General features: G+C 35.5%; 1 protein-coding gene across 5 annotated transcripts in view; it reads right to left on the reverse strand.

The window, feature by feature from the left end:
• Positions 1–24,522, reverse strand: part of PTGER3 (prostaglandin E receptor 3) — a 205,008-nt gene that overhangs the window by 161,938 nt on the left and 18,548 nt on the right. For all 5 annotated transcript variants that reach the window (XM_090269613.1, XM_090269614.1, XM_090269612.1 and 2 more), the window contains exon 2: positions 11,400–11,579. In XM_090269613.1, coding sequence (XP_090125739.1) covers positions 11,400–11,579 — 180 coding nt within the window. The remainder of the gene's footprint in view (positions 1–11,399; positions 11,580–24,522) is intronic.

The raw sequence follows: 24,522 nt of genomic DNA on the forward strand, positions 1-24,522 counted from the left end.
AAGGAGAGAGTTAAACCCAGTAAAACAGAAAATCAACATATAGTGATGTTTAAAGTTAATGGAACAAGAGACAGAAACATGAGTGTGTTATGTAGAAATACAGTGTTATTTCATAATTTCTAGAAGAAATGTTGGGGGAAAAAAAGCTGAAAGTATGACATCTGTAGAGCAGAGTGGTGGGTATAAAGTTGGAATGTGTGTGGCTTTCCTGATAAGCCTTTAGCACTATGTGACTTTTTAAAGATATATACATAATGTGATTAAAAGTTAAACTTATTTAAGAAAAGAAATAAACACTTAAGATATAACAGACATCACACACATGCACACATTGATAAGCTCAAGTGTATCAAAATCTACACATCTGATCTATTTTATGTTATTTCCTGAGCCAAAAGTAAAGAAGTCATTAAGACCCATCATTAACAACTTAAGTGATAGGTTTTTGTAGTTAAGATGAGAAGCAAATAAAAAGGAGACAGAAAAACTTAAATGGAAGGCGTGGCCTTTGGATTCAAGGATCTTGGAATTTGAGAAAAGGGAACAATCTCGTAACAGAGGGAGAATGGAAACTTAAAAATTGTTAATAGAGGAAAAAAGAACAGAAACTTCTATGCACTTTGCTCTCTAAGTCTCTTAGAAGTTTCCTATGAGCTGTTTTTTTCAAGATCCTGAAGAAAAAAGTGTCTATGTTTAGCTGACAAGATGAGCTGCATGATACTCAAGAGAGAAGGGAGAATTGCATTTTTCTAGTTAGAAGCTACCACACAGATAGACCAGCCCCTGATCGTAGAGAAGAGAAAACGAAACCTGAAAGAAGCTGAGTGAGTATCTTTCCCTATGTGGAACCACAACCAGTCTTTTAATATCACCTGCATGTTCTGGTGAGTGCCTAGTACTAAATAGCAAGACTCTCCCATACTTGTTTGAGATGAGAAAATTATAATTATAATTATAATTATAATTATAATTATAATATAATAAAATGAGGAAAATAAAATAATGTTAACATTTAACTGCTTGTATAGTGCTTTCAAAAGTGTCCTTATCTTCATTGTCTTAACCCCAATAATCCTGTACTGATGAGAAAATTCAGATTCAGTGAGGTTTACTGCATTGTCAAGAGCAAATAGTCAGTGAATAGCAAATTAAATAATGGGATATAAGTGTTCTGACTCCTTGTCCAATGTTAGAAGTTATTCTCTTCTATTATGACCCACAAAACTTTAGCAGTTTAGTAAAATTACGTTGCTTTTAAAATACTTTAAAATATTTTAAATTAAATATACAATCTTGCTCTGGCTGGTGTGGCTCAGTGAACTGAGCACTTTCTTGTGAACTGGAAGGTCACAGGTTTGATGCCTGGTCAGGGCATATGCCTGGGTTTCAGGCCAGGTCCCCAGTTAGGAGTGCATGAGAGGCAACCTATTGATGTTTCTCTCCTTCTCTTTCTCCTTTCTCCTTCCCTTCTCCTCTCTCTAAAAATAAAAAAATAAAAAACAATTTTAATTAAAAATAAATCTCTTCATAGTGTGTAAATATTAATGAAATTAATTCAGCTGTCAATGATAATTCTGGTGAAGGAATAGTAGTAGGAATATTCAAAATAATCATGGTCGAAAGAACTCTGGGATGAGAAGAGCCATACATTTTAATTAAGGCTGCACCCCTTCAGAGTTTGGCAATGAATTAATATTATTTATTCAAATTTTTTAAATAAAAATTAATTTTGTCATTGCAATTCTTAAAATAAAGTGCCAGGCAATAAATAAGTAAGAAAATAAATAAATAAACAAACAAATAAATAAATAATTTTAATGGTCAAAAAACCTTGAAAATAAATAAAAAAGTGCAATTGATTTTCCCCTAAAAATGGTTTTCATGGATCTTCTAAGAAGAAAGACTCCAAACCCTTGTTCCATGAAAATCAACTTACAATTACATTCATACTTGTACAGCTGTCCAATTTATGTACATGTATTCAGAAAGCTTTGGTGTCGATGGAGTTGTTTCCAATAGAAAATACTTAGTGCTCTAAGATCTCAATTCCATCTTCCTCAATAAGGCAAGAAAAATACAAAAATATATGTCATTAATTGCTCCAGACATTTCCCTTTAGAGAAATAGAAACTGTAAGCATCAATACAGCATTCTACTAATAGCTGTAAGTGTTGGCTTAAAGTATCATTAATTTTACATTTGTAAGTCTGTAAGTGTATGCCTTGCATTCTCACTGAAAGGATCAATCAATAAGGTCATCCTTGCTGTGTTCAGTCTGAATAGCAATGCAAAAATGTAGTGCGGGCAGGGCTGTAAATACATATGTACCCATATATACCTGTAACAACATAAAGTTACATAACAAGAAGTATCGGAAAATAACAGGTTACATTTTAACCTTTTAGCCTATTTGTGTATAGTAGATTGCATTTTTCAGGTGGGGTGATTTTTTTAAAATTGACTTTTGAATAGCTTCATTTTAAATCTCTTTTACTATGTCAGTACAAAGCAAAACTGAAACAAGCTCTTGGTTGTAAGGCAAATGCATCATTGGATAACTTGTTCTTTTTTTATTGGCTCTTTCATGTTGGACCCATTTTTGGTGAGTAACCTATATTGTTCCTCTTCTAGTTGGGATTATGTTTCTTTTCCCCATTGATGGCAATTTTAAAACTGATTATTGGTATTTTTAATAATTATGCCCCTGATTATGTTGATTTATTACTATGGGCATATTGTGAGATATTAAGGAATTTTGGTATTCGCAGGGAAGCAATTATGTTGACTTAGCTCCGGTTTTAAATTTTAGCTTTTTACCAAGCATGGAAGCTTGTGATGTTCCATGAATCATGACCCTCTCACAGTGAAAATCCTTAACCTGTGTCCATAAACTTCCAAGACTTCCACAGAGCGATTTCAGGAGAGTTTTCACCACCTCTGGCATTATAACAGTTCTTGCAGGGGTCTCTGATCCCTGAGTGATTAAGAAGCAGTGTTCTACTGGGTAGAAAAGACCTCAGTGGGTGGTCACAGTTTCAAATTATTTCTTCTGATGTTCTTTTCAAAAGGAGATTAAAACAACTTTGTGTACTATATTCAAAGCCTTCTTTTAAAACATTTGTGCAAGAACATTAGGCATAGAAACTGATTATTCGTAGACCTTTCCTATATGGCCTCAGAAATAGACCAATGAATACTCTTGTTCTAATTTTATTTTTGGTCAGATTTGGGGTTTAAGATTTTCAACTTTCCATTCCATACAGTTACAGAGATCATGGCTTGAATTTCGTCATAAAAATGTATGGTATGCCAGTCTGCTCAGTTCATGCCGCAGACTGGCATGGACTGATCAAGGCCCAGCCTAACAGAGACAGTTGTCTAAAAGTTGACTGCTCTTTGAGAAAAAGCATTCAGACTAAACAAAGCTGCTACAAGTCTGTTACACAGAGCAAATATGCAAAATCCCATTGAAGACAGAATTTGGTGAATTAGTTCTCTCCTACGAAGGCACTGGTCTGGAAATGTGAATTTAAGAGGAACTATAACAGATTTTTAAAAGTTCTGGGAGAAATGACCCACTCTCTTTAAATATTCCTTTGAGAGACATATAACCCTGGGGCCTCTATTAAGAACAAAATAGGATTGGATGCATCAATAGAAAAGTGATACTTTTAAAGAAATTGTACCTCTCTATTTGTGAATAGGTTTATGTGATTATAGAAGCGGATCAGGGTCTGAGATGATCTGGGCATTGTTGCAGTGGTAGTGCCCCATTTTTGTGCAATCAGACACAAACTGGTATCCTAGTGCCTGCTGCCTCAGGAAATGTCAGAACAGTGCCTGTCAGAACCCAGATCTCACAGATGGCTTTGTCCTGACATATGGCACCCTCTTGGTGACCACAGTCGCCAAGTTCTCCACTGGGAGCAAGTATGTCCCCCATGGTACATTTGACAATGCCTGGCAACATTTTTGATTATCATAACTAGGGAGGTGTTACTGGCATCTAGTGCGAAGAAGCCAGAGATGCTGCTGAACAGCCTACAATGCGTAGGACAGCTGCCACAACAAAGAATTACCTGGCCCAATGTGTCAGTGATGCCACGGTTGAGGAACCCTACTCTCAGGCCTTGCCACTCTTGCCCACTCTGGGAGATTATACAAATATGCTCCATTCAGACCCACACTTCCCTCAAGACCCACTGGAAGTTAGTCAGCTTCAGTGCCTTAGAAATTGTAATGCTTTGGGCAGAATAAACTGAAAAAGTACCCTAAAATGTGTTTCCCTCCCTGGTAACACCTTCACCTACCTCCAAAATGCAGATTAAATGTCACTTCCTACAGGAAACCATTTCCTATTTTAGTGTCACCTCTCCCATATGCTCACATAGCACCCTATGCTTATTTTAATCACAGCTCTGATCAAATTATTTCTTATTCCCCTACTAAATCTGTTGAAAGCTTGTTTTTTTAATTCTTATGTCTTAGCACCTATCAGAATGGTCGGCACGTATAGGTACACTAATAGGTGAAAGAAAGAATAAGCCTGGATTGAAGGACTGGCTTGGGTTCTGAGTATCCACCCTCTGAACTGGATTTACTCAAACTGTTTTAGGTGAGCACAATAGCCCCCAAGGATAACCAGGGATATCTGATCCCATGTCTTCCAAGGACATGAAACTGGACAATATCTCATTTCATGGCACGTAGGTTCACAAACATTGTGGTGGACATTTCTGGCCTACTAAAAGGTAGCCATAATGATGTTTTCCAGAAATGCTAAAGAACACAGACTGTAGAGACTATAATACCTGTTCAGGGGTCTAGCACAGAGCTCTCACAAAATGCCTTTTCTTAGGGGGAAGGAGAGCAAGCTCAATGAGCTATTTTAGTGCATTATTGGTAGGAGTGCTGACTGGTGCAGCCACTGTGGAAAACAGTATGGAATTTCCTCAAAAAACTAAAAATGGAACTTCCTTTTGATCCAGTGATCCCACTGCTGGGATTACACCCTAATAAGCATGAAACCCCAATTCAAGAGAACCTGTGCACCCCTATGTTCATAGCAGCGCTATTTACAATAGCCAAGTGCTGGAAACAGCCTAAGTGCCCATCAGTACATGAATGGACCAAGAAAAAAACAAAAACAAAAAACTGGTACACGTACAGAATGGAATACTATGCAGCAGAAAGAAAGAAGGAAGGAACTCCTACCCTTCACGACAGCATGGCTGGAACTGGAGGGTATTATGCTAAGTGAAATAAGCCAGGTAACAAAACACAAATACAACATGATCTCACCTATAAGCCAAACCTAATAAACAAAAACAAACAAATGAGCAAAATAGAACCGGTGACATGGAAATAAGGAAAACTGACAGTGGCCAGAGGGGAGGGGAGAGGGGGATAATGGGAGAAATAAGGGGAAGGATCTAATAGAATAACAAGTATAAAGGACCCATGGACATGAACAACAGGGTGGGGGTTGACTGTGGTAGTGGGGGGGTGCAGGGGAGAGCAACAGGGAAAAACTGGGACAACTGTAATAGCAAAACAATAAAAATTTTAAAATAAAAGCTTGGCTTTGTAGTTTACATTGTATAGAACTGCCTCACTGAAGGAGGAAGAGGAGGTGACCTGAACGATCGCATGAAGTTGGGTAGTGGGGCAGCCCAACCTTCATCTCCACTAGTAATCAGTTCATACTGATGCGAGTTATAAGACTGTTAAAGGGCCTGGCTACACCCAAGGATGATTCTGATGTTGACTGCCAGTAGATTACATTAGAATTCATAAGAAAGAGAAAGAACTACTTTTAAAATAATTTTTAAATGTGCGTTTGTATTAATAACTACAATTCTAGGATTATAACATGAATAATGGGAAAAAGCACCTCTCAGATTTATAGCACATAAATAATAATTTGTACTGTTGATGATCATAGAATATAAAACAAAATGATTACATTGTTGCAGATAATACGATACTGTTGTATTACCTTGTGCTGTTATTTTGACAAAGCACATCAGATAGAATTTCAGGATAATATGTAATATTATTATAAGTATAATAGTTCTGACATAAATTGATATTAGGAAGAAAAGACAGGGATATTTCAGAACATTCAACTTTATTTTCCATTGACAAACACCACATAAATAACATACATTTATTAAATACACAGGCTAGCTATTTTTTGAATGCCATCAAAATTCTGATGTACTTTTCATAGTCTCTTTTATTATTTGTCTCCACAATATTGAAGGCCAGCCTTTAAAACATGCTGAAAGATATATTTAAATATATTTAAGATAACTCCCCTCAAAAACTTTACATGGAGGTGACAAAAGTATACTTTATCACTGAACCAAGTGCACAGAGATGAGATGCTGAGTAGAACTGGTGGGGAAACATATGCTTTCTCTACTGAGTTTACATTATTTATTAAAGAGCCAATGATTTCAGTTCTTCTTACTTAGTCACACTTCATTTGTTGTAACCAGATCAAGATAATCATTGCCTATTTTTAGTTTTTTTGCTTAAAGAAATGTTCAACTTACTGCTATTTGTATAAACACATTAGGTCAATAAAGAGGGAGAATGTAAAGTATTTAATACATATGTTATATATATGAGTTGGGAAATATTTAATACATATAATATATAATACATATATTACATGTGTAATATATATATATATATATATTACACACACACACACACATATTATATATGGGTTTAAAAAAAAGAGCATTTAGCTGCCAGTGATGACTTGAGTGAACTTAAAACCTTCTATTAAAAAAGGAACACTGGCCACTCCTTGCTTTGTCCTACCGATGCTCCAATGTAAAGATAAATGTGGTCCCTTCCTCTCTGCTTCTGTGGAATGGCCTAAAGGATGAAGATTTTTAACAGAGTTGGAAATACACAGGTTTTCCTCCATATCTTTCTCTGTGTTCTCTAACCCACCCTCCATGCCCACTCCACATAAGTATCCTTTCAAAAGCTGAAATAACATGGAAATATATCAGTAAGTCATATGCATTTTCTCTGCTTACCATTACAGCTTTGATTGATACAGAAACTGAAAACTATACAAAGAAGCTCTTCAAATGATGTTTAAAGTCTGGTGACTGGCTAACTTTTGGCTAGATATATGATTCACTTTAAAGTCCCAAATATTCTAATTCTAAATCAATTGACAAAATAATTTAAGAACTGCACATCTGAAAATAATTTCAGAGGTGGAATCATCTTCAAAATGCTCAAAAAGCCTTAAGAGATTGATTTGTTCCTAATGGTAATCTCCTCTCTTCCTATCTTTATTCCCATAATAAAATTGTTTCATCAAAGCAGGCTTACTAAAAAAAACAACAACAAAAAACAGACTCAAATCTATTTCATATATGAGGATATTAGCATATTAGAAATATGAAACCATTCTCTCCCCTCTTGAAAACAATTCCAGATTCACCAATAGTAAATATTTGTTATTTTCTCTTCATTAAGAAAAAGAAAATAAACAGGTTGGAGGCAAGGAGTCTGGGGGGAATGGTCTTGTTTGTAGTGAAGAAATATGTAATCCAGGAAATATTTGGGTTGCTTATGATATGAAACTAAAGTAAAACATCTGAAAATAAAATAATTTTAATTCTCAATAAAAAATGTGATATATAAATGAATATGGTATAATTTGAGTTGTATTTCAAGCAGATACAAAGAAAATTACAATGTATTTGGCTGATGGTATGGTAATATAAAGGGAAAACTGAGACCATATATATCTATAATATTTATCAAGTCTAGAATAAAGTCTTTTTTTCAAAAACAGATCAACAATTAGTTTTTAAGTCAGACATAAAGGTATCTTCAGAACATGCTACTTAACAATCAATTCTCATTCTCCCCTGTTCTCTACTCTTTAAAGAATGAAAAAGCAGAAAATTCTTATTTTATATATTTTCTATTTTATAATTCCTAAAAGGAAGATTGTATTTAAAGCCTTATAATTTATACAAGCTGAGTTGTAGTTTTGGGGTTAAAGTGTGAAAATAAGCAGGCAATATATGTGCCTAAAACTACAAAGAACCAAATTTTTCTATTTTCTGTCTCCAACTTGATCCCAATACAAAAGAATTATTAAATAATTGCTGTTGTGGAAAATATTTAAAGCCAATCACTGATTTGGAGTCCAAGCCAACAAAAATATAAAAAGTATTAAATAACTAAAAAGCTTAATTACTTGAAAATTTAATATTAGAACACTGGCACAAATCAACCACCTTTTTAAAGTACTACTTGAAAAGTTTCAGTTTGTCAGCCATGGTCACAGGGCCTTTTATAGTTAACTTTTACATGATCTTCTGCAATTTCTTTTCTGTAACATAGTCTTGAGATCTTTTGTATACTAAGAAAGTGTTAAGCAGAAATATATATGCACTTTTTAAACTCATGGTCATTGAAATCTGACATGATTAAACACTTATGTTTGCTTGAAATTTCTTGGATACAGCACTTTGTAAATTTGGTAAATTTTGAGATAATACATTACCTTTTTCAACCTAAAATATGTTTAGGATATCCACTATGCCTATTTTATTTGAAAAGCAAACTGTTCTTATTGGATAGTACATTATCATTTCCTTCCATGGCTCAACGTAATTTTATCATTTAGAGAATCAGAACTCCTTGGTAAAATCTATGATGGCTGATTTTACTTATATTCCACATTCTATCCACTCATTTCTTTCCATGTGATTTCCTATGCCTCTATTTATTTATCTTACCAATAATGTGAAGTTTAGGAATTGTTGTAATTTATGCATGCATTTTTTCCTGTTCAGATAAACTAAGTATACGAGAATAAATTTTAAGGCCAATGAACTTAAACTTGGAAACAGGCATAATCTTCTATAATGACTATAGATGTCCACTTCCAAGCCACATCAAGAGCCTTTGCACAATGTCTATGAAATCGAACCTCAAGTACCAACCCAAGGCTAAAATTATTTAACTTTTATTTCTTGTCAGGTTTTCCCTGGACTAACAAATGGCTGCCTAGATAACAAAACTCACATGCCATTTATATAATTTCTTCCTTTCCAACTCTGAAACTTGCCATTTGTCCACTCCTATCAGGTCCTTGGGATAGGAATTTATTTTGTGGTTAAGAATAAGTCTCAGGCTCTTTTGTCTTTAAGTATTTCTGTGGTTGGGTAAAAAGTGATTTTTCTTTGACAGTAATCTCTGTTACCATTTGGATTTATCAGTCTCTTAAGTTATTAATACAAATAAAGTACTTTGTTGTGCAGCAATATGACACTACACATTTGAAGATAAATTCGTATTTCTGTAATTAAATAAATAGAGATCATTCACTTTATCAGCCTGACGAACTGTAATGGCATAAAGTGCTTTGACTATGTGTTAGTGCTTTGCCGATGGCACCCGGGTTTGGCAGACATTTATTCATTCATTCACTGAACACATTTTGAACATTTTCTATGTTCCAAGTGCTCTACTAGGTGTTGGAGGGAATAACACCCATCACACTCACACCACTCAAATCAACATTACACATGTGTCTATCTGATTATAACCTAGGGTCAGAGGACCACTCAAGAAGTAAAGCCTTTTTATTACACGGTCATCTAAGTGCACTTTTTTTTTTTCCTGAAGGAGATAGTTTTATCTCACCCCCCACCCCCAAGCAGGTAACCTGTGGGATAATCTAAGGCATAGAGAGATTTTAAAATTGGGTTTTAGCATAGTTCACTTATCACCATTTTTTCCAAAACCTAGACTTGCAAAATTATCATGAATTACCTAAGTACTCCCAGCAGATCCTATCTTCTCACTCAGTTTGACATAGTCATTTAAAATGATTCTTTCTGATGGACCTAGGCTGGTATACATAGTAATCTAATAAATATATGGTGCCTGTTAAAGCTAATTCTTCCCCAAATGCCTACAAACTCAAAGAAAAATGTAGTTACTATAAAAAAGTACAAATAAATCTCAAACTTTTTTAAAACTAGGAAAGCAATAAGTAACCTGAAAATTAAAATCTTCATGAGGAAATGTTAGTCTACAAAATGAATGCTCCCAAGAATACAAAGAACGTTTGGATAGGTCTAACTTAAAAGACTGTTGTGTATGTTGGGAAAATGATTTTAAAAAGTACAGTTCTTAAAACTTAAAGTAATGATCTACTTGTGCCTAAAAGATATAAAGCTTAGTTATTTAAATTGTATGCATGTAGATGCTGACAAAAATATTTAATAATAAATATTTAGATAGAGCTATTCTGAAGAGAAGGCAGAGAAAGTGCTATAAGGAAAGTAATATTATTATTTTCTTATCCAATAAATAGGCCAAACTATAGAAAGTCTTTATGGAACCCTCCAAATATGATTGGTCTTAGAATTAGAGTTAGTATTTAAATATTCAAAAGACTGTAGAATACTTTTGGTGGAAAAATCAGAGGAGATAATTAACCAGAGTACTTATATTTAGTATTCAAATCAGTCCTTAAATAGCATTTTGAAAAGTCACTTCACTGCCTCTCATGATCAGTTTCATGAGTCTTTGCTAGGCTTGTAGGAATTAAAAATGTATTCAAAAGGAAGAACGTTTAGCAATTTGAATAGTCACAAGTCCACACATATGTAAAATAAATGAAATTGGCTCTTATTCAGATAATAAGTATACTAATTACCAACACAACCCAAACTTAAGCTTTATAGCCTCAGCAGCTCATTTACATACTGAACAATACTTAAATAACACCAGTACCAATGAATATCATAGATATGTTTTTTAATCTTAATTCAACTTTTTAAAAAATGAAAGGGGGCAAAAGAATGACACTGAGAGAAAGAAGGAAAGCATAGGAGAACACAGAAGACCAAGGACTTTGAGCAAAACCCAACAGTTGCCTTGCCTTTGATGGTCTATGCATTAACGCCCCCCCGCCCCTCCCCCACCCCGTGCTCAATATACTGGAATAATAACTTTCCCCACCCCGCCCCCACATCAGATCAAGATCATTTATAAATAATCACATATTCAGCTACAAATTGCAAAGAACCCAAAACACTAGACTCTTATTTCATATATTTTTCCTTAGTTTGCGTTTCAATATTTTTGGCACACAGGGGATTATCTATGCTGAGACCATTCGGCCTTATATAAAAATTCTATTTCAATGCATAAACAGTGGCATGCCAGAGATGCCTAAATTCACAGTAAGATTTAAGGCTGTTTGTTGCCAAAAGCGGTGAACATGCATGTTGATTAGGGGTTTTCTTTCATGCTCCTGTCTGTGTTATTTCATTGGATAATGAGATAGGCTGCCCTTTCTGTCCATCATCAGAGCAGCTGGAGACAGCGTTTGCTACCTGGCAAAACTTCCGAAGAAGGATCTTTCTTAGCAGCAGATAGACCCAGGGATCCAAGATCTGGTTCAGTGAAGCCAGGCGGACGGCTATTAAGAAGAAGTTGCATTCTTTCTGCTTTCCTGGGTGTGTCTTGCAGTGCTCAACTGATGCTTGACTGAAGATCATTTTCAACATCATTATCTAAGGAAGGACAAATAATTGTTCCACAGGTTAATAAGCTCATATTCATCTCCTCTTCACAGTACTTTCCCATAGCGAGTAAATTGGTAGTTACAGTGAAATGAATTCAAGCAATATTTATATTCACAGAACATAGCCCTGAATTATATAATGGATGTTCCCACACTTAAGGCTATTTGACATGATGCAGCTTTCTTTTTGTTTTTCTTTTTTTTTAAGTGTATGTTCTCAGACTCTTCATCCTTGGTATTTAAGAAGTTTCAAAATAACACATCTCAAAATTAGCCAAAGTTATGTGTCTTGTTTCAGGAAACACCAGCAGGCTGATACCCAAATGAGAGCCAACACTTCAACAAAACCAGAACATATTTAACCTTACACTTCAGTAGTTTAACTGAAAAAAAATTACTGAAGAAAAAGTAGAAGCAAAAAAGGAGAAAATAATAATAACATTTTCTGAGTCCTAACAATTTTCTAGGCACTGTGTCAAGTTCTTCTTATGCATTTAATAACAATATAAGATAGATACAATTGCCTTCTCCTTTTCACAACTGCAGAAATCAAGTTTTAATGTTATAAAATGGCTGAGCCAGACTCAAACCATGGTTCACTAGCATCAGATGGCACATGGCATCTTACTTTTCTTTGTCTCTCCATCCTCACCACATACATACTAGAATGTAGACTCCATGAGGGCAGGATTTGGGACTATTTTTTCTCCCACAACTATATTTATCCTACTTAGACCAATGTGTAGCAGATAGTGCTCAATAAATACTTGTAAATGAATATAAGACATATATGTGAACATATGATATATAACACATAATATATATATTTATATTTGAATGAATAAATATAATATTTGTAATTTGCATAGAAAAATATTGAAGGTTCCTAAGCATCTGAAAAAAGTATTTAAGCTCATTAATCATCAGGTAAATGCAAACTGGGACAAAATAACAAACCATTTTACACCCAGCAGCTCAACTACAATGAAGAAATGTGACTTTTTAAAACGTCAGCGAGAATGTGGAACAGTGAGGACCCTTACATTCTACTAGTGAGAGTGTGAACTGGAGCCACCACCTTGGAAAACAACTGGGCACTATTTCATCTGCTGCCTCCCAGCTATCCTACCCTGGGGATATACTACCCTGAATTCTGCATCGGGAGTTGCGCATATGACTATTCATCACAGCGTTGTTCCTGATAGCAAAAAAATAAAGCAAGAACAACCCAAACATAGGTTCACATCCATAAGTAAAGAAAAGTACTGACTTTAATTTCTAATTTGTCTTTCTAGGTGCCCAGTTATTAAGCAACTGAAATGTGGCTGGAGCAAATTGAGATATTGAAATAGGTAATGATTATACAATAAAATATATGTTGATATGTTGTGTTAAATAAAATACATGATTAAAATTAACATTACTGGTTTCTCTTTACTTTTCAAAAAATATTGCTACTAGAAAATTTTAAGTTATACATGGGGCTTGAATTTCTTGCTCACAGTGCATTTCTATTGGAACCACTGTCTCCCTGGAGGCCCACACTTATTGGGATGTTCTGTCCTCAGCCCACATATTCCAAATGGAAGTCAGTATCCCTGAGCATATGAAACAGCCAAACCACAAACCCACAATCCTAACATTGGCGCTTTCATTCGCATACAGTCGTCTGGGCCCCACGTGTCACAGTTTTCTTTGAATCCTTGTTTTGCTTCGTCCTCTGCACTGCCTCTACTCTTATTCAAGTCTCATCCTAGCTCAGCTCCTCCTCTCCTCTGATTCATGCTAAAAAGAGACACCCAGATGGTGCACAGAAATGCTGGCACATCCCAGGTGCAGCAGCCTAAGTCCCAGCCCTGACCAAACCCTCACCAGCTTGGTCTTATTGGACAGAGTTGAGCCACAGGTAAGTCTTAAATCAGTCACTGGCAAAGGAGACAGAAATTTTCAGGTTTGGCTTGTAGACTATTTCATCTCCTGGAGTTTAACTCATGGTCCTTGATCAAAGTACTACCTTATGCCCAGAAAAAATTATGGTTCTATAAATAAATAAGAAGAGGGAAATGGGTAGGCACCCACCCAGTAGACAGCCATATATTCTGAGCCCATAATTTCTTTCAAAGTATTTTTTTCCCAAGGAATTTATTCAATAAAAGCAAAACACAGCTGTACAAATAATGGAATGTTCAGTGAAGCATTATCTATACTAGCAAGAAACTGTAAACACATGAATCTCTAACATCAGGATTAAAGTTTAATAAAATACAAATATATTATTTCACATGGGTCTCAATGCTCCCTTGACCGCCTTGTGATGAGGCTGATCAGAAGGAGAGCTTGTGCAGAGCATAAATGCACTGGCTAAAAAACGAGCCTCTGCACTGCCCAAGCAGCCTGTTTTTTGTTTATCCTTCTCCTTTGTATAAGGAGTAGAACAGTATATTTAGTTCACATGATAGTATACATAAGAATTAAGTGAAGGGAATAATTATATTATGTATATAGTTATATTGTTATTATAGTTAAATGATGTAAAATTCAGAAACTTGTGGAATTATTACTATTAATAATTTACTAGTAGCCCTGGCTGGTGTGGCTCAGTGGATTGAGGACTGGCCTGCAAATCAAAGGTCACTGGTTTGATTCCCAGGCAGGGTACATGCCTGGGTTGCAGGTCAGGTCTTCAGTTGGGGGTGTGTGAGAGGCAACTGACTAATGCATCTCTCGCACACTGATGTCTGTCTCCTTCTCTGTCTCTCTGCCTTCCCCTATCTCTAAAAGGAAATAAAATCTTTAAAAAAATTTACTAGTAAACAATAATGAAATTATTTTTTGAAGTTTATGTACATTTCAAACATTTTAGGAAAGTCTTTTACTTAAAGGAAATTGATTATTCCATTCATTAATAAATATGAATTTATTATACTCACTTATACACCAAATTTATTTAAAATTAATATTTCTACATTAGTATTTTCTGATGCAGGTTCACAGTCCTGTGAACTGAACACTGCTTCCACTGTGGCATGCAGATGGCCGCCCCAAAGTTATCCAAGTCCCAATTGCTGGAAACTGTGAATATGTTATCACATATGGCAAAAAGGACATAGCCTATGTGATTCATGTTAAGGACCTTGAGATAGGGAGAGTGCCCAGGATTATCCAGGTGGACTCAATTTATCACATGGGTCCTTAATATTTAAGAAACTTTTCCAGTGCGGTCTGAGGTAGACTTGACTACAAAAAAAAAAGACTACTCGATATAATAAGTGAATTTGGCAAAATCGCACAGTACAAAATAAATATACAGAAATCTAAGGCATTTCTGTACACCAACAATAAAATAGCAGAGATAGAGACAAAAAAGAAAATACCATTTACTATAGCAACAAGAAAAATAAAGTACCTAGGAGTAAACTTAACCTAAGAGATAAAAGACCTGTACTCTGAAAATTACATAACATTGAAGAAAGAAATTAAGAAAGATACAAATAAATGGAAACAAATACCATCTTCTTGGATGGGAAGAATCAACATCATCAAAATGGCCATACTACCCAAAGCAATTTACAGATTCAATGCAATCCCTATTAAAATACCAATGACATATTTCACAGACCTAGAACAAATACTCCATAAATTCATATGGAACCAAAAAAGACCCTGAATAGCAAAAGGAATCTTGAGACAGAAGAACACAGCAGGAGGAATCACAACACCAGATATCAAACAATACTACAAAGCCACTGTAATCAAAACAGTCTGGTACTGGCATAAGAACAGACATATAGATCAGTGGAACAGAATAGAGAGTCCAGAAATAAACCCAGGCCTCTATGGTCAACTAATATTTGATAAAGGAGGAAGGAACATAAAATGGAGTGAGAAGAGCCTCTTTAACAAATGGTGCTGGGAGAACTGGATAGGGACCTGCAAAAAAATGAAACTAGAACACCAATTTACACCACACACGAGAATAAACTTAAGATGGATCAAAGACTTAAATGTAAGCCGTGACACCATAAAAATCCTAGAGGAAAATATAGGCAAGAAAATATCAGATATCTCACGTAACAATTTCTTCACGGATACATCTCCAAAAGCAAGAGAAATAAAGGAAAAAATAAATAAATGGGATTACATCAAATTAAAGAGTTTCTGCTCAGCAAAAGAAAACATCAGCAAGATGAAAAGGAAACCAACCATATGGGAAAACATATTTGCCAATGACATCACAGACAGGGGACTGATCTCCAAAATATATAAAGAACTTATATGACTCAACACCAAGAAGACAAACAACCCAATTAAAAAATGGGCAAAGGACCTGAACAAACACTTCTCCAAAGAGGACATACGGAGGGCCCATAGACATATGAAAGAATGCTCAACATCACTAGCCATCAGAGAGATGCAAATAAAAACCACAATGAGATACCACCTCACACCAGTCAGAATGGCCATCATCAACAAATCAACAAGCAACAAGTGCTGGCGAGGATGTGGAGAAACGGGAACCCTACTGCACTGTTGGTGGGAATGCAGACTGGTGCAGCCACTGTGGAAAACAGTATGGAATTTCCTCAAAAAATTAAAAATGGAACTGCCTTTTGAACCAGCGACTCCACTACTAGCATTATACCCGAAGAATCTTGAAACACCAATTCAAAAGAACTTATGCACCCCTATGTTCATTGCAGCACTGTTTACAATAGCTAAGTGCTGGAAACAGCCTAAGTGCCCATCTGTACATGAGTGGATCAAAACACTGTGGTACATTTAGGCAATGGAATACTATGTAGCAGAAAGAAAGAAGGAACTCCTGCCATTTGCAACAACATGGATGGAACTAGAGAGAATTATGCTTAGTGAAATAAGCCAGGCAAAGAAAGAAAAATACCATATGATATCACCTAATACAGGAAACTAAAGAACAACACAAAGGAACTAAATAGAACAAAGAGCAGAATAGCAGTCAATAGGGGGGAGGGGATAGGGAGAGAAGAGGGATAAGTAAGGGAAGGGTTTAGTCAAAGAACGTGTATAAATGACTCATGGACAACGGGGAGGGATATGATTGCGAGAGAGGGGGTGGGTTGGGTGGGGGAGAGAAATTGGGGGAAAAGGGGACAACTGTAATTGAAAATCCAAAAAAATAAAAAATAAATTAAAAAAAAAAAGGCTAGAGAGATATAATGTTGCTGGTTTTCAATGAAGGAAGGAAGTCATGAGTTAAGGGATGTAAAGGGATGCCCTCTAGCAACTGAAAAAGGCAAAAATAATAATAAAATAAAAAAGCCAGTCTCAGATGCTCCTTGAGAGCTTCCAGAAAAATGCAGTCCTGTGGACACTTTGATATCAGCCCAGCGAGACCTATGTCAGACTTCTAATCAATAACGTTTTAAGAGAAATGTGTGTTGTTTTAAGCCACCAAGTTCACAGTCATCTGTTAGGAGAGCTACAGTAGCAAACAGACACCGCCACAGAGTGAGCACTCAGCACATGTTGAGAGGGGTTGGGAGGAAAGGGCTTGAAAATGATTTATCTCCTCTCATAGATTATTTTGTTCACTTTCTTAGGAAACTTTACCAAAGATAAAGTAAAAGTAAACTTCATCCTGACCCCTGTCCAAATTATCTCAATTTCTAAATTTGCAGCATGCATTCTTGTCATTCTAGTGACATCAATTAGATTTCAGTGTATTTGACTAAATGGTATAAAACTGTATTTTCAACTCAGTTGTCCAAAAACATACATGGCTAGTAATTCGTTTTTCTTCACTGGAAAGGTTTATCTAGCTCTTTCTGCCCCTGTTTTTTTCCAATACCAAAATATATTTGACCACTTAACCATCTTCCAGAAGGTGTTCTGAGCCTGGTCTAGAATGATCTAAAAAGTCACTTAAGTTACCTTTTCATTTTTTCTTATATAATAAAATATTAAATTTCTTCAACTTTTTATAATGAAGGAAAAATCACTTATTAAAATGGGATTTAAGTCATTTTGCACAGTTCTTGATTATTTAAAAATTAATTTTTATGAGGCTAATAATACTAAATTACTTTTTATGAGGCTAATTTAGGTTTCATATGCCTTATAAAGGATATTCGACTGTAATTTCTAGTAATTTACTATTGACAATGCAGTGAGTATGACATTATAAAGCCATGTTCTGTAAGCAATAGCTGGCCCATGGGGAGAGATGCTCTAGCTTTTCTATAAACTCTGAGCTGTGCAATAGGAAGATAATTTGAATTAGAGGCAGTGAGGATGACATTGCCATTTCCAAATGGCAGAATGGATGGAAGGAGGGCTGCAAATTCTTCATCTAATTTTGAACATAAATGCAAGTTAGCAGATATATGTTGAGGTCCCTATATTTAAGAAGGTAAGAAGTGATGATGATCTTTGCAGATATTTTTTAGACTGTCAGACTTTGGGAGAAAAATTTAGGCATGAATATGTAAATTTCTGATGGAAGTAATTATTTCTGTAAGTCCAATTCTACTCCTTTTAAAGAGAGGGCAAACAACAAAATAAAAGGAAGCTTGAACAACACAGAGGCTTTTTTTTTTTTTTTTTTTTTTTTTTGGTAGCAAATGTATGCTCTGCACAATTGCTCTTTCCAATCAGCCTCATATAATGAGCTAGTTGTCAAAGGAGCATTGAGACCAATGCTGGCTGATCAGAGCTGCTGCTCTTCCGCCAGCATCTTCCCAGGAACCATATGACTCACCCAAGCTTCTTGCCTCTCCCTGGTTATCAGCAGGAAGAGCGAGCTGTTTTTGTACCTATGATAATCAGGAACACAGCTCCATCAGTGACTTCTAAATTCTCTAATCCTGGCTAGTGTCAAGGGCAATTACCTTGCTCCATCCTAAATGAAAAAAAAAAATTATTTGTCCCTTCCCAAGTGATAATGATCTTTTAAATGTGCAAAGCACAAACCAAGGGAAACTGCTTTTAGTATTCTGCATTTGGACTTTATTGCAGCAAGGTTTGTAAGTGGGTTTATAACTACATACACACTCAAAAATCTTCAGTACTTCACATCTTGGTTCAAAAGAACCTTTGGTTATAGGCCATAAATATCTATTGAAGGTGATAAATGAATGAACACAGAAAAATTAATTTGTGGGGGAGTAAATAAAATTGGTTACTTGCCCTTAAGCTTCATTATGTAGCATTTATGTATTTCTAATGTTAGTGTGTAAGAGAACTTTTCTCCATAGCCAACTTTGATCTACGTTTTTCTGTTGTTCATAATGCTCTGTTGTTAGGCCTGGTAAAATAACCTGCTTTACTGGAAATTCTCTCTATAGTTTGACAAATGTAATATATTATAATACACTGAAATCAGTCTAGGCCTTTTAAACTACTTAATTATGTAATTTGAATGATTGTTATGGGAATAAGTTTTGTTGTAGATTCAAATAATAATCGTAGTCTTTCTAGTCTGGTTACAACTCTGTTTTCCAGTTACTAAATCATCTCAGCATTTGAAATGACTATTTCAGAAGCTTCTCCTGCATGATCCAGTCTGAAAACTTGGGAAATAAAAAGTTCATAAACACTTTAAAAATTACTAGAAGTTGTGTAATCCCATTTTTATTATTATGTACTTTGATAAAATTTTTCAAAACAACAATGAACTAAGAATCAGAAGAAGTAAACTCTTCTGCTGGCTCTGCCACCATTTATGGCTTTAGGCAAACCACTTTGTTTTATTAAGCTCACTAGTAAACAGCTGCTGGACTGGATGGACTCTTACACATACTTCTCTGGTTAAGTTTTTGTCTGATGAATTCTAGAGCAAAAATGGAAATGGAGTAAGTATTTAATTTAAAAAAGAAAAGAGCCCTGATTGGCATGGCTCAGCTGGTTAAGCATTGTTTCACAGAGCCCAGTCAGGGCACATGCTTAGGTAGTTGGCCACATCCCGGGTTGGGGGCATGTAAGAGGCAACTGATCCATGTTTCTCTCGAATGACAATGTTTCTCTCCCTCTTTTTCTCCCTCCCTTCCCCTTTCTCTAGAAATTAAAAAAAAGAAAAGAAATCTTTAAAAAAGAAAAGAAACTGAAAGTAAAGGGTGTGGAATAAAAGACAAAATTCCTCTTCAGGAAAGCCCCAAGTGTGTGATTTGGTAAATAAAGGAGAGGGGAAAATTACCAAGTTAGAAAGTGGACAGTGGAAGAGGACAAGATACTGGATTCACAAAGCTTTAGGGGGAGATTATTTTAGAAGCAACAGAGTGGCAAACACACTCGCCAAGAGTTAAAGACTTGCCATAGATCTGACTGGACTCTGCTTCTATCAATAGTTTGGGAACCAGTTATCTAACTTTACATCTTAATTCCTCCCTTTTCTAAAGCATGATTAATAATGCTTACCAAATAGCTTCTCCATCCAGTAGTGTAGTTATGAAAGTGCAAATGAGATAAGAATAATCAACACCTTCACTTTACAGAGAATAACTCTTCCCAAGCCCCAGGCTATATGGCACTATTGTAGATGCTTCCAGGACAGAATGTTTTATCATTCAGAGACAGAACAGTGGAAGCTTAGGGGAAAAGAGCTAGGAAATGAATGTCTTGCCTATACTATGTCCGTTTTCCTCAAATTTCTAACTAATAGAGTTGCTTCAAGAAAAATCCCTGCCATCATGTTATTTCATGTGTAAGAATTAGTCTTTCCTTTCAATGAATGTCAATTGTAAATTCTGTGTGATTTGGCTCAGTATATCTTGGTATATATATGACTAGATAAATATTCATCTTTCTATTAGAATGGTCAAAATGTCAGTAGCTAAGTAAGTATTCAAATTCTCGCTGAAAGGGGGAAGGCAAAATCTACTCTATAAATTATTCATTTCTAGGAGTATAGATGAAGGATTAGCTTTGTGATATACATGTCAGAGGAGATATCTTCAATATTTTTCAAAACTTTATATCTCAGGTGTCAAGGGAAAGTCTAGAGAATGTGTCTCTGTCAAGGTTTAAAGAACATTAATCCTTGAAAATGTTCATAGTTAAAACAGCTTTTTTTTTCCTGCCAAAATATAGTTTCATTTAAACCTCAAATGCTCAATCCTACTCAGAGAACCACGAAAGACTTGTTAGTGACAATTAAGAACAGCTAAGTAGTTAAGAAGGAATCAGAGGTGTAAACTAAGGTGTTCAGGAATATTTGCCTCAATATAAAAGAGAATTAGAAAAACTCTAATGGCCAACAATAGAGCACTGTTTAAATTATCGAATATCCATTGATTTGCCTAACATATGTGATATGCAAAATATATATGTATTCCAATGATGCCATTTACAATCATGCTTCTGAAGAGTATTTAATAACATGAAAAAGTGTTCAGGATGTGAAAAGTGAAAACAAATGTTCATTACATAGTATCATCCAATTACAAACAACTCTGTGTGTATCTATAGAAGAAAAACACCAGAAGCAGTTATCTTTGGTTGGGAATTAGAATGATCTTTATTCTCTTCTCTACATATTCCTTTGTTTTCTAAATTCTCCACAATAAACATGCTATTTTCACACTTAGAAAATAAGGACTAAATTTAGAGTAGTTGGAAATCTTGATACAAACAATAACCTATTAAATAATTTGTTGGTAAAATGTTAGTGTCACAGTCCATCCTAAAAGCACCATGTGGTCATTTTAGCTTGAGTCCTTAGGTAGTTGACACGTGCATAATTTAACAGCTAATAGGTAAACAGTCTGATACTCTGTAATGAATCAAAGCTTTGAATTTAGTAACAAATTAATTATGACTTATTAAAAGGGATATGATATTCAGCAGTAAATGACCGGCCTCTGTGATTCATGGACAGTATAGCCAGGACATGCAGAACTCCGTCCTGTGCCATAGCCAGTATACAATGCAGGCTAATTACTGTGGCTCTACCTAATATGATAGATTCCTATTTAACTTCATCTCATGTCAAAATGACACTCTCTTGTATCTGTGCTGTGGGAGGACTTCACCTTCTAAGGGGATTCAAATAGACACATCTTGTACTTGGCATGGATGCTGACTGAATGTGGGCAGATTGGGTTCTCTTTGAATTCAAGGTCCTCAACAGGTCTCATTGCCTAGTAAGCTATCACTCTCTCTCTCTCTCTCTCTCTCTCTCTCCCACAGCAGCTATATCATACAGTTCTATTTTTTGCCATAAGCATTTTTACCATAAATATCTTTATTGCAAGCATTTTCAGTGCACAACTAATTGGCTATAAGACTATTTCACTAGAAAACAAATGAAAAAAGAGGGACATTAAAAAGGACATAATAATAAAACATGAAAAATTAAAATTCAAAAAGCGAATAAGGAAAATGAAAATACATAGTCTTCAAAGTCTTTCCTTTATAGTGTTATACATTTTTAAGTAGTTTTTGCTTGTAGATTCCTCTCCCTCTTCGGCATCACACTTTTTTCTGCTACAATTTCTTCCTTAAGGAGAGGTATCAACTTACACCTCAAGAATCAATCACAATGCTCTCCAAGACTGTTGGGAATGAGGAACCACCTCTTTTATACTTGCCGTAGCTTGGTAAACTTGTTTTTGATGAGTGGGAAGTTTGACTGCACTCACTGAATAATTTGCAAACTGGTATGTTAGCATTTTCTAGTTTAGCAAGAAATCTGGCTTTACATTTAACTTTGAAACCTGGCATTAAACATGGTTGTCACACCCATTGTCTTAAGATCACCACATTTACATATCCCTGTATAGAACATTATGAGGTCTAAGATTTATAATATTAAAGTTGGAGTTCCACCAGAACTTTGTCAATGGAGAAATGAAACCAAACTAACAACTTGCATCAATACATTAAGTCTGCCCAGCAAAAACCAAACTGTCAACCAGCTATTTTATCATTAATGGCAAAATTGCCTTACAGCTAGTTAGCTGTGTAGTGAAAATATTTGCAGCAAAAATGCTTATGGCAAAAAAATTAGATGGCTTCTCACTTACCACCAAGGTCAGCGCCTGCAGCTACGCATTCCACCTTTCCTCTTGTTGAAACAGCAGAGGTGTCCTGTCTCCTGACACGAACCCTCTACCTGTAACCTGGATCCCATCCAGCATGAGTTTCAGAGCCATTATTTTCTCAATTAACTCCTCTTCTTTTACCTTTAACTTTTGGCTTTCCTCATTATCACTTTAACATATCTCAATTTATCCTACCTTGAGAGAATAAAATGTTTTGCAGATTTCATACCTCCCTACACACTCTGCTCCAGAAGTTACTGCTGACTTCTCATAAGAGTTGTTTACCTTCCTTATCTTCAGATTTATTCTTAAACCTCCTATGGCCTGGCCTCCAGGTCCACAAATCCTCAGGATGGGCTACCAACCAGTTTCAGAATCCACTGGACACTTACATAACTTTTTTGTAACATCAGAGCTAGTTGGCTGTAGCCCTTTATGGAAATATTCTCTTCCCTAATATTCCAGTTGCCATTTGTTCTGTTTTTCTTTTCTTTTCTTTTTTACTAATTTCCCCGTTACCTCTCTGCATACTCCTTTGCAGTCTCCTTTAAGATCTCCTATTTCTCTATCCACCCTGAAAATATTAGTATTTTTGAGTCCTACATTAGGTTCAACCTCTAATGCCTGAGCCTCTCTAAAGAGAACTATGTTAATGGGGTTTAAAATGCCTTTTTACTGCTTGTGTGGAGGGAGAAAGCTGCAGCCAAACACTTCCCGTGGCTCTCTCCCCTTTTGCATATGCCAAGGAACAAGTACTATGTAACTATTAATTGTCCTCCTCCTTCTTCTCCCTCTTTTTCTTTTTCCTCCTCCCCTTCTCCTTCTCCTTCCCCTTCTTCAGTTGGTAAGTATAGTAAAAGCAAGAAATGTCACTTTCTAAATATATGACTTCTAAGAGAAGGATGTGGCTATGACACCACAAAATGGTAACGTGCTATGTCCAGTAGGAGCACGGGTCCCTCTTTTTACCCATCATCCACTAAAGGTTTAAGTAGCAGCCTTGTAATACATCTTCACAGCCATTTTTCCTTTCATGCACTATATAGATGGCAGGTGAAAATCATGTGCCATGTGATATTTACATCACAAATGATAAACTTTGTTTTCTAAATGGTCCTCTGAAAAGACCCTGCTTTTCTTTTTCAGGGAATTAGACTTAACAAAATCACTTAAATTATGGTTAGCGCTTATAATTTGTACCAGGTTTAAGGAAAGTCTGAAGGAGATTAAATTCACATTTTATGTTATGCAGGGAAATGGAAACTTATAACCTACTCATCTTCTAAGTCCCACCCCCCTCCCCCTCCCCCTTAGATTTATTTTTGTCTCATCTGTTGACTTATTTAGATTCTTACCATTTGGTCCAACAACACAGTATGTAATAGGAACCAGAAGAAAGCAAACATGAAGAAGAAGCCTATTTTTCTCAAGACTCAGTGCTTTTCTCCTACAGGGATTATAGTCTCCCAAGAGAATATAAACAATCCTAACACCTGACTCCATTAGCGCCCTCTTGACATGTGTGAGTTCAATGAACGCAGTTTTTACTCCACTACTTAGCTTCTTAGAATAGATCTTAAACAAGTAATTAAAAAGTTATTCCTAGTATTATCTTGGGAAAAATGATTTTTGGTATTTCATTTTAAAACCTATATTTGATGTAAGTATTTTCAAGAACAGTTTTGCAGGAATTGGTGAACAGATGTTATTGAGACTTGGAAGTATCCAGCTCCCCACCCCATTGAATCAGAGCAGCTCTGTTTTTATCTTTTGCTCTAAAAAGATTTATTGAAATAGTATCCTCACCTAAAACAATTAGAAAGTCATTGGTCTAATGCAGTTCTATCCAAAAGAAATGTAATTCAAACCACAAATGTGAGCCACATATATACTTTTAAGCTTTATAGTAACCACATT

The sequence above is a fragment of the Furipterus horrens genome, unplaced genomic scaffold (genome assembly GCF_987537825.1).
Source record: "Furipterus horrens unplaced genomic scaffold, mFurHor1.1.pri manual_scaffold_3, whole genome shotgun sequence".
In the NCBI taxonomy this organism is placed as follows: domain Eukaryota; kingdom Metazoa; phylum Chordata; class Mammalia; order Chiroptera; family Furipteridae; genus Furipterus; species Furipterus horrens.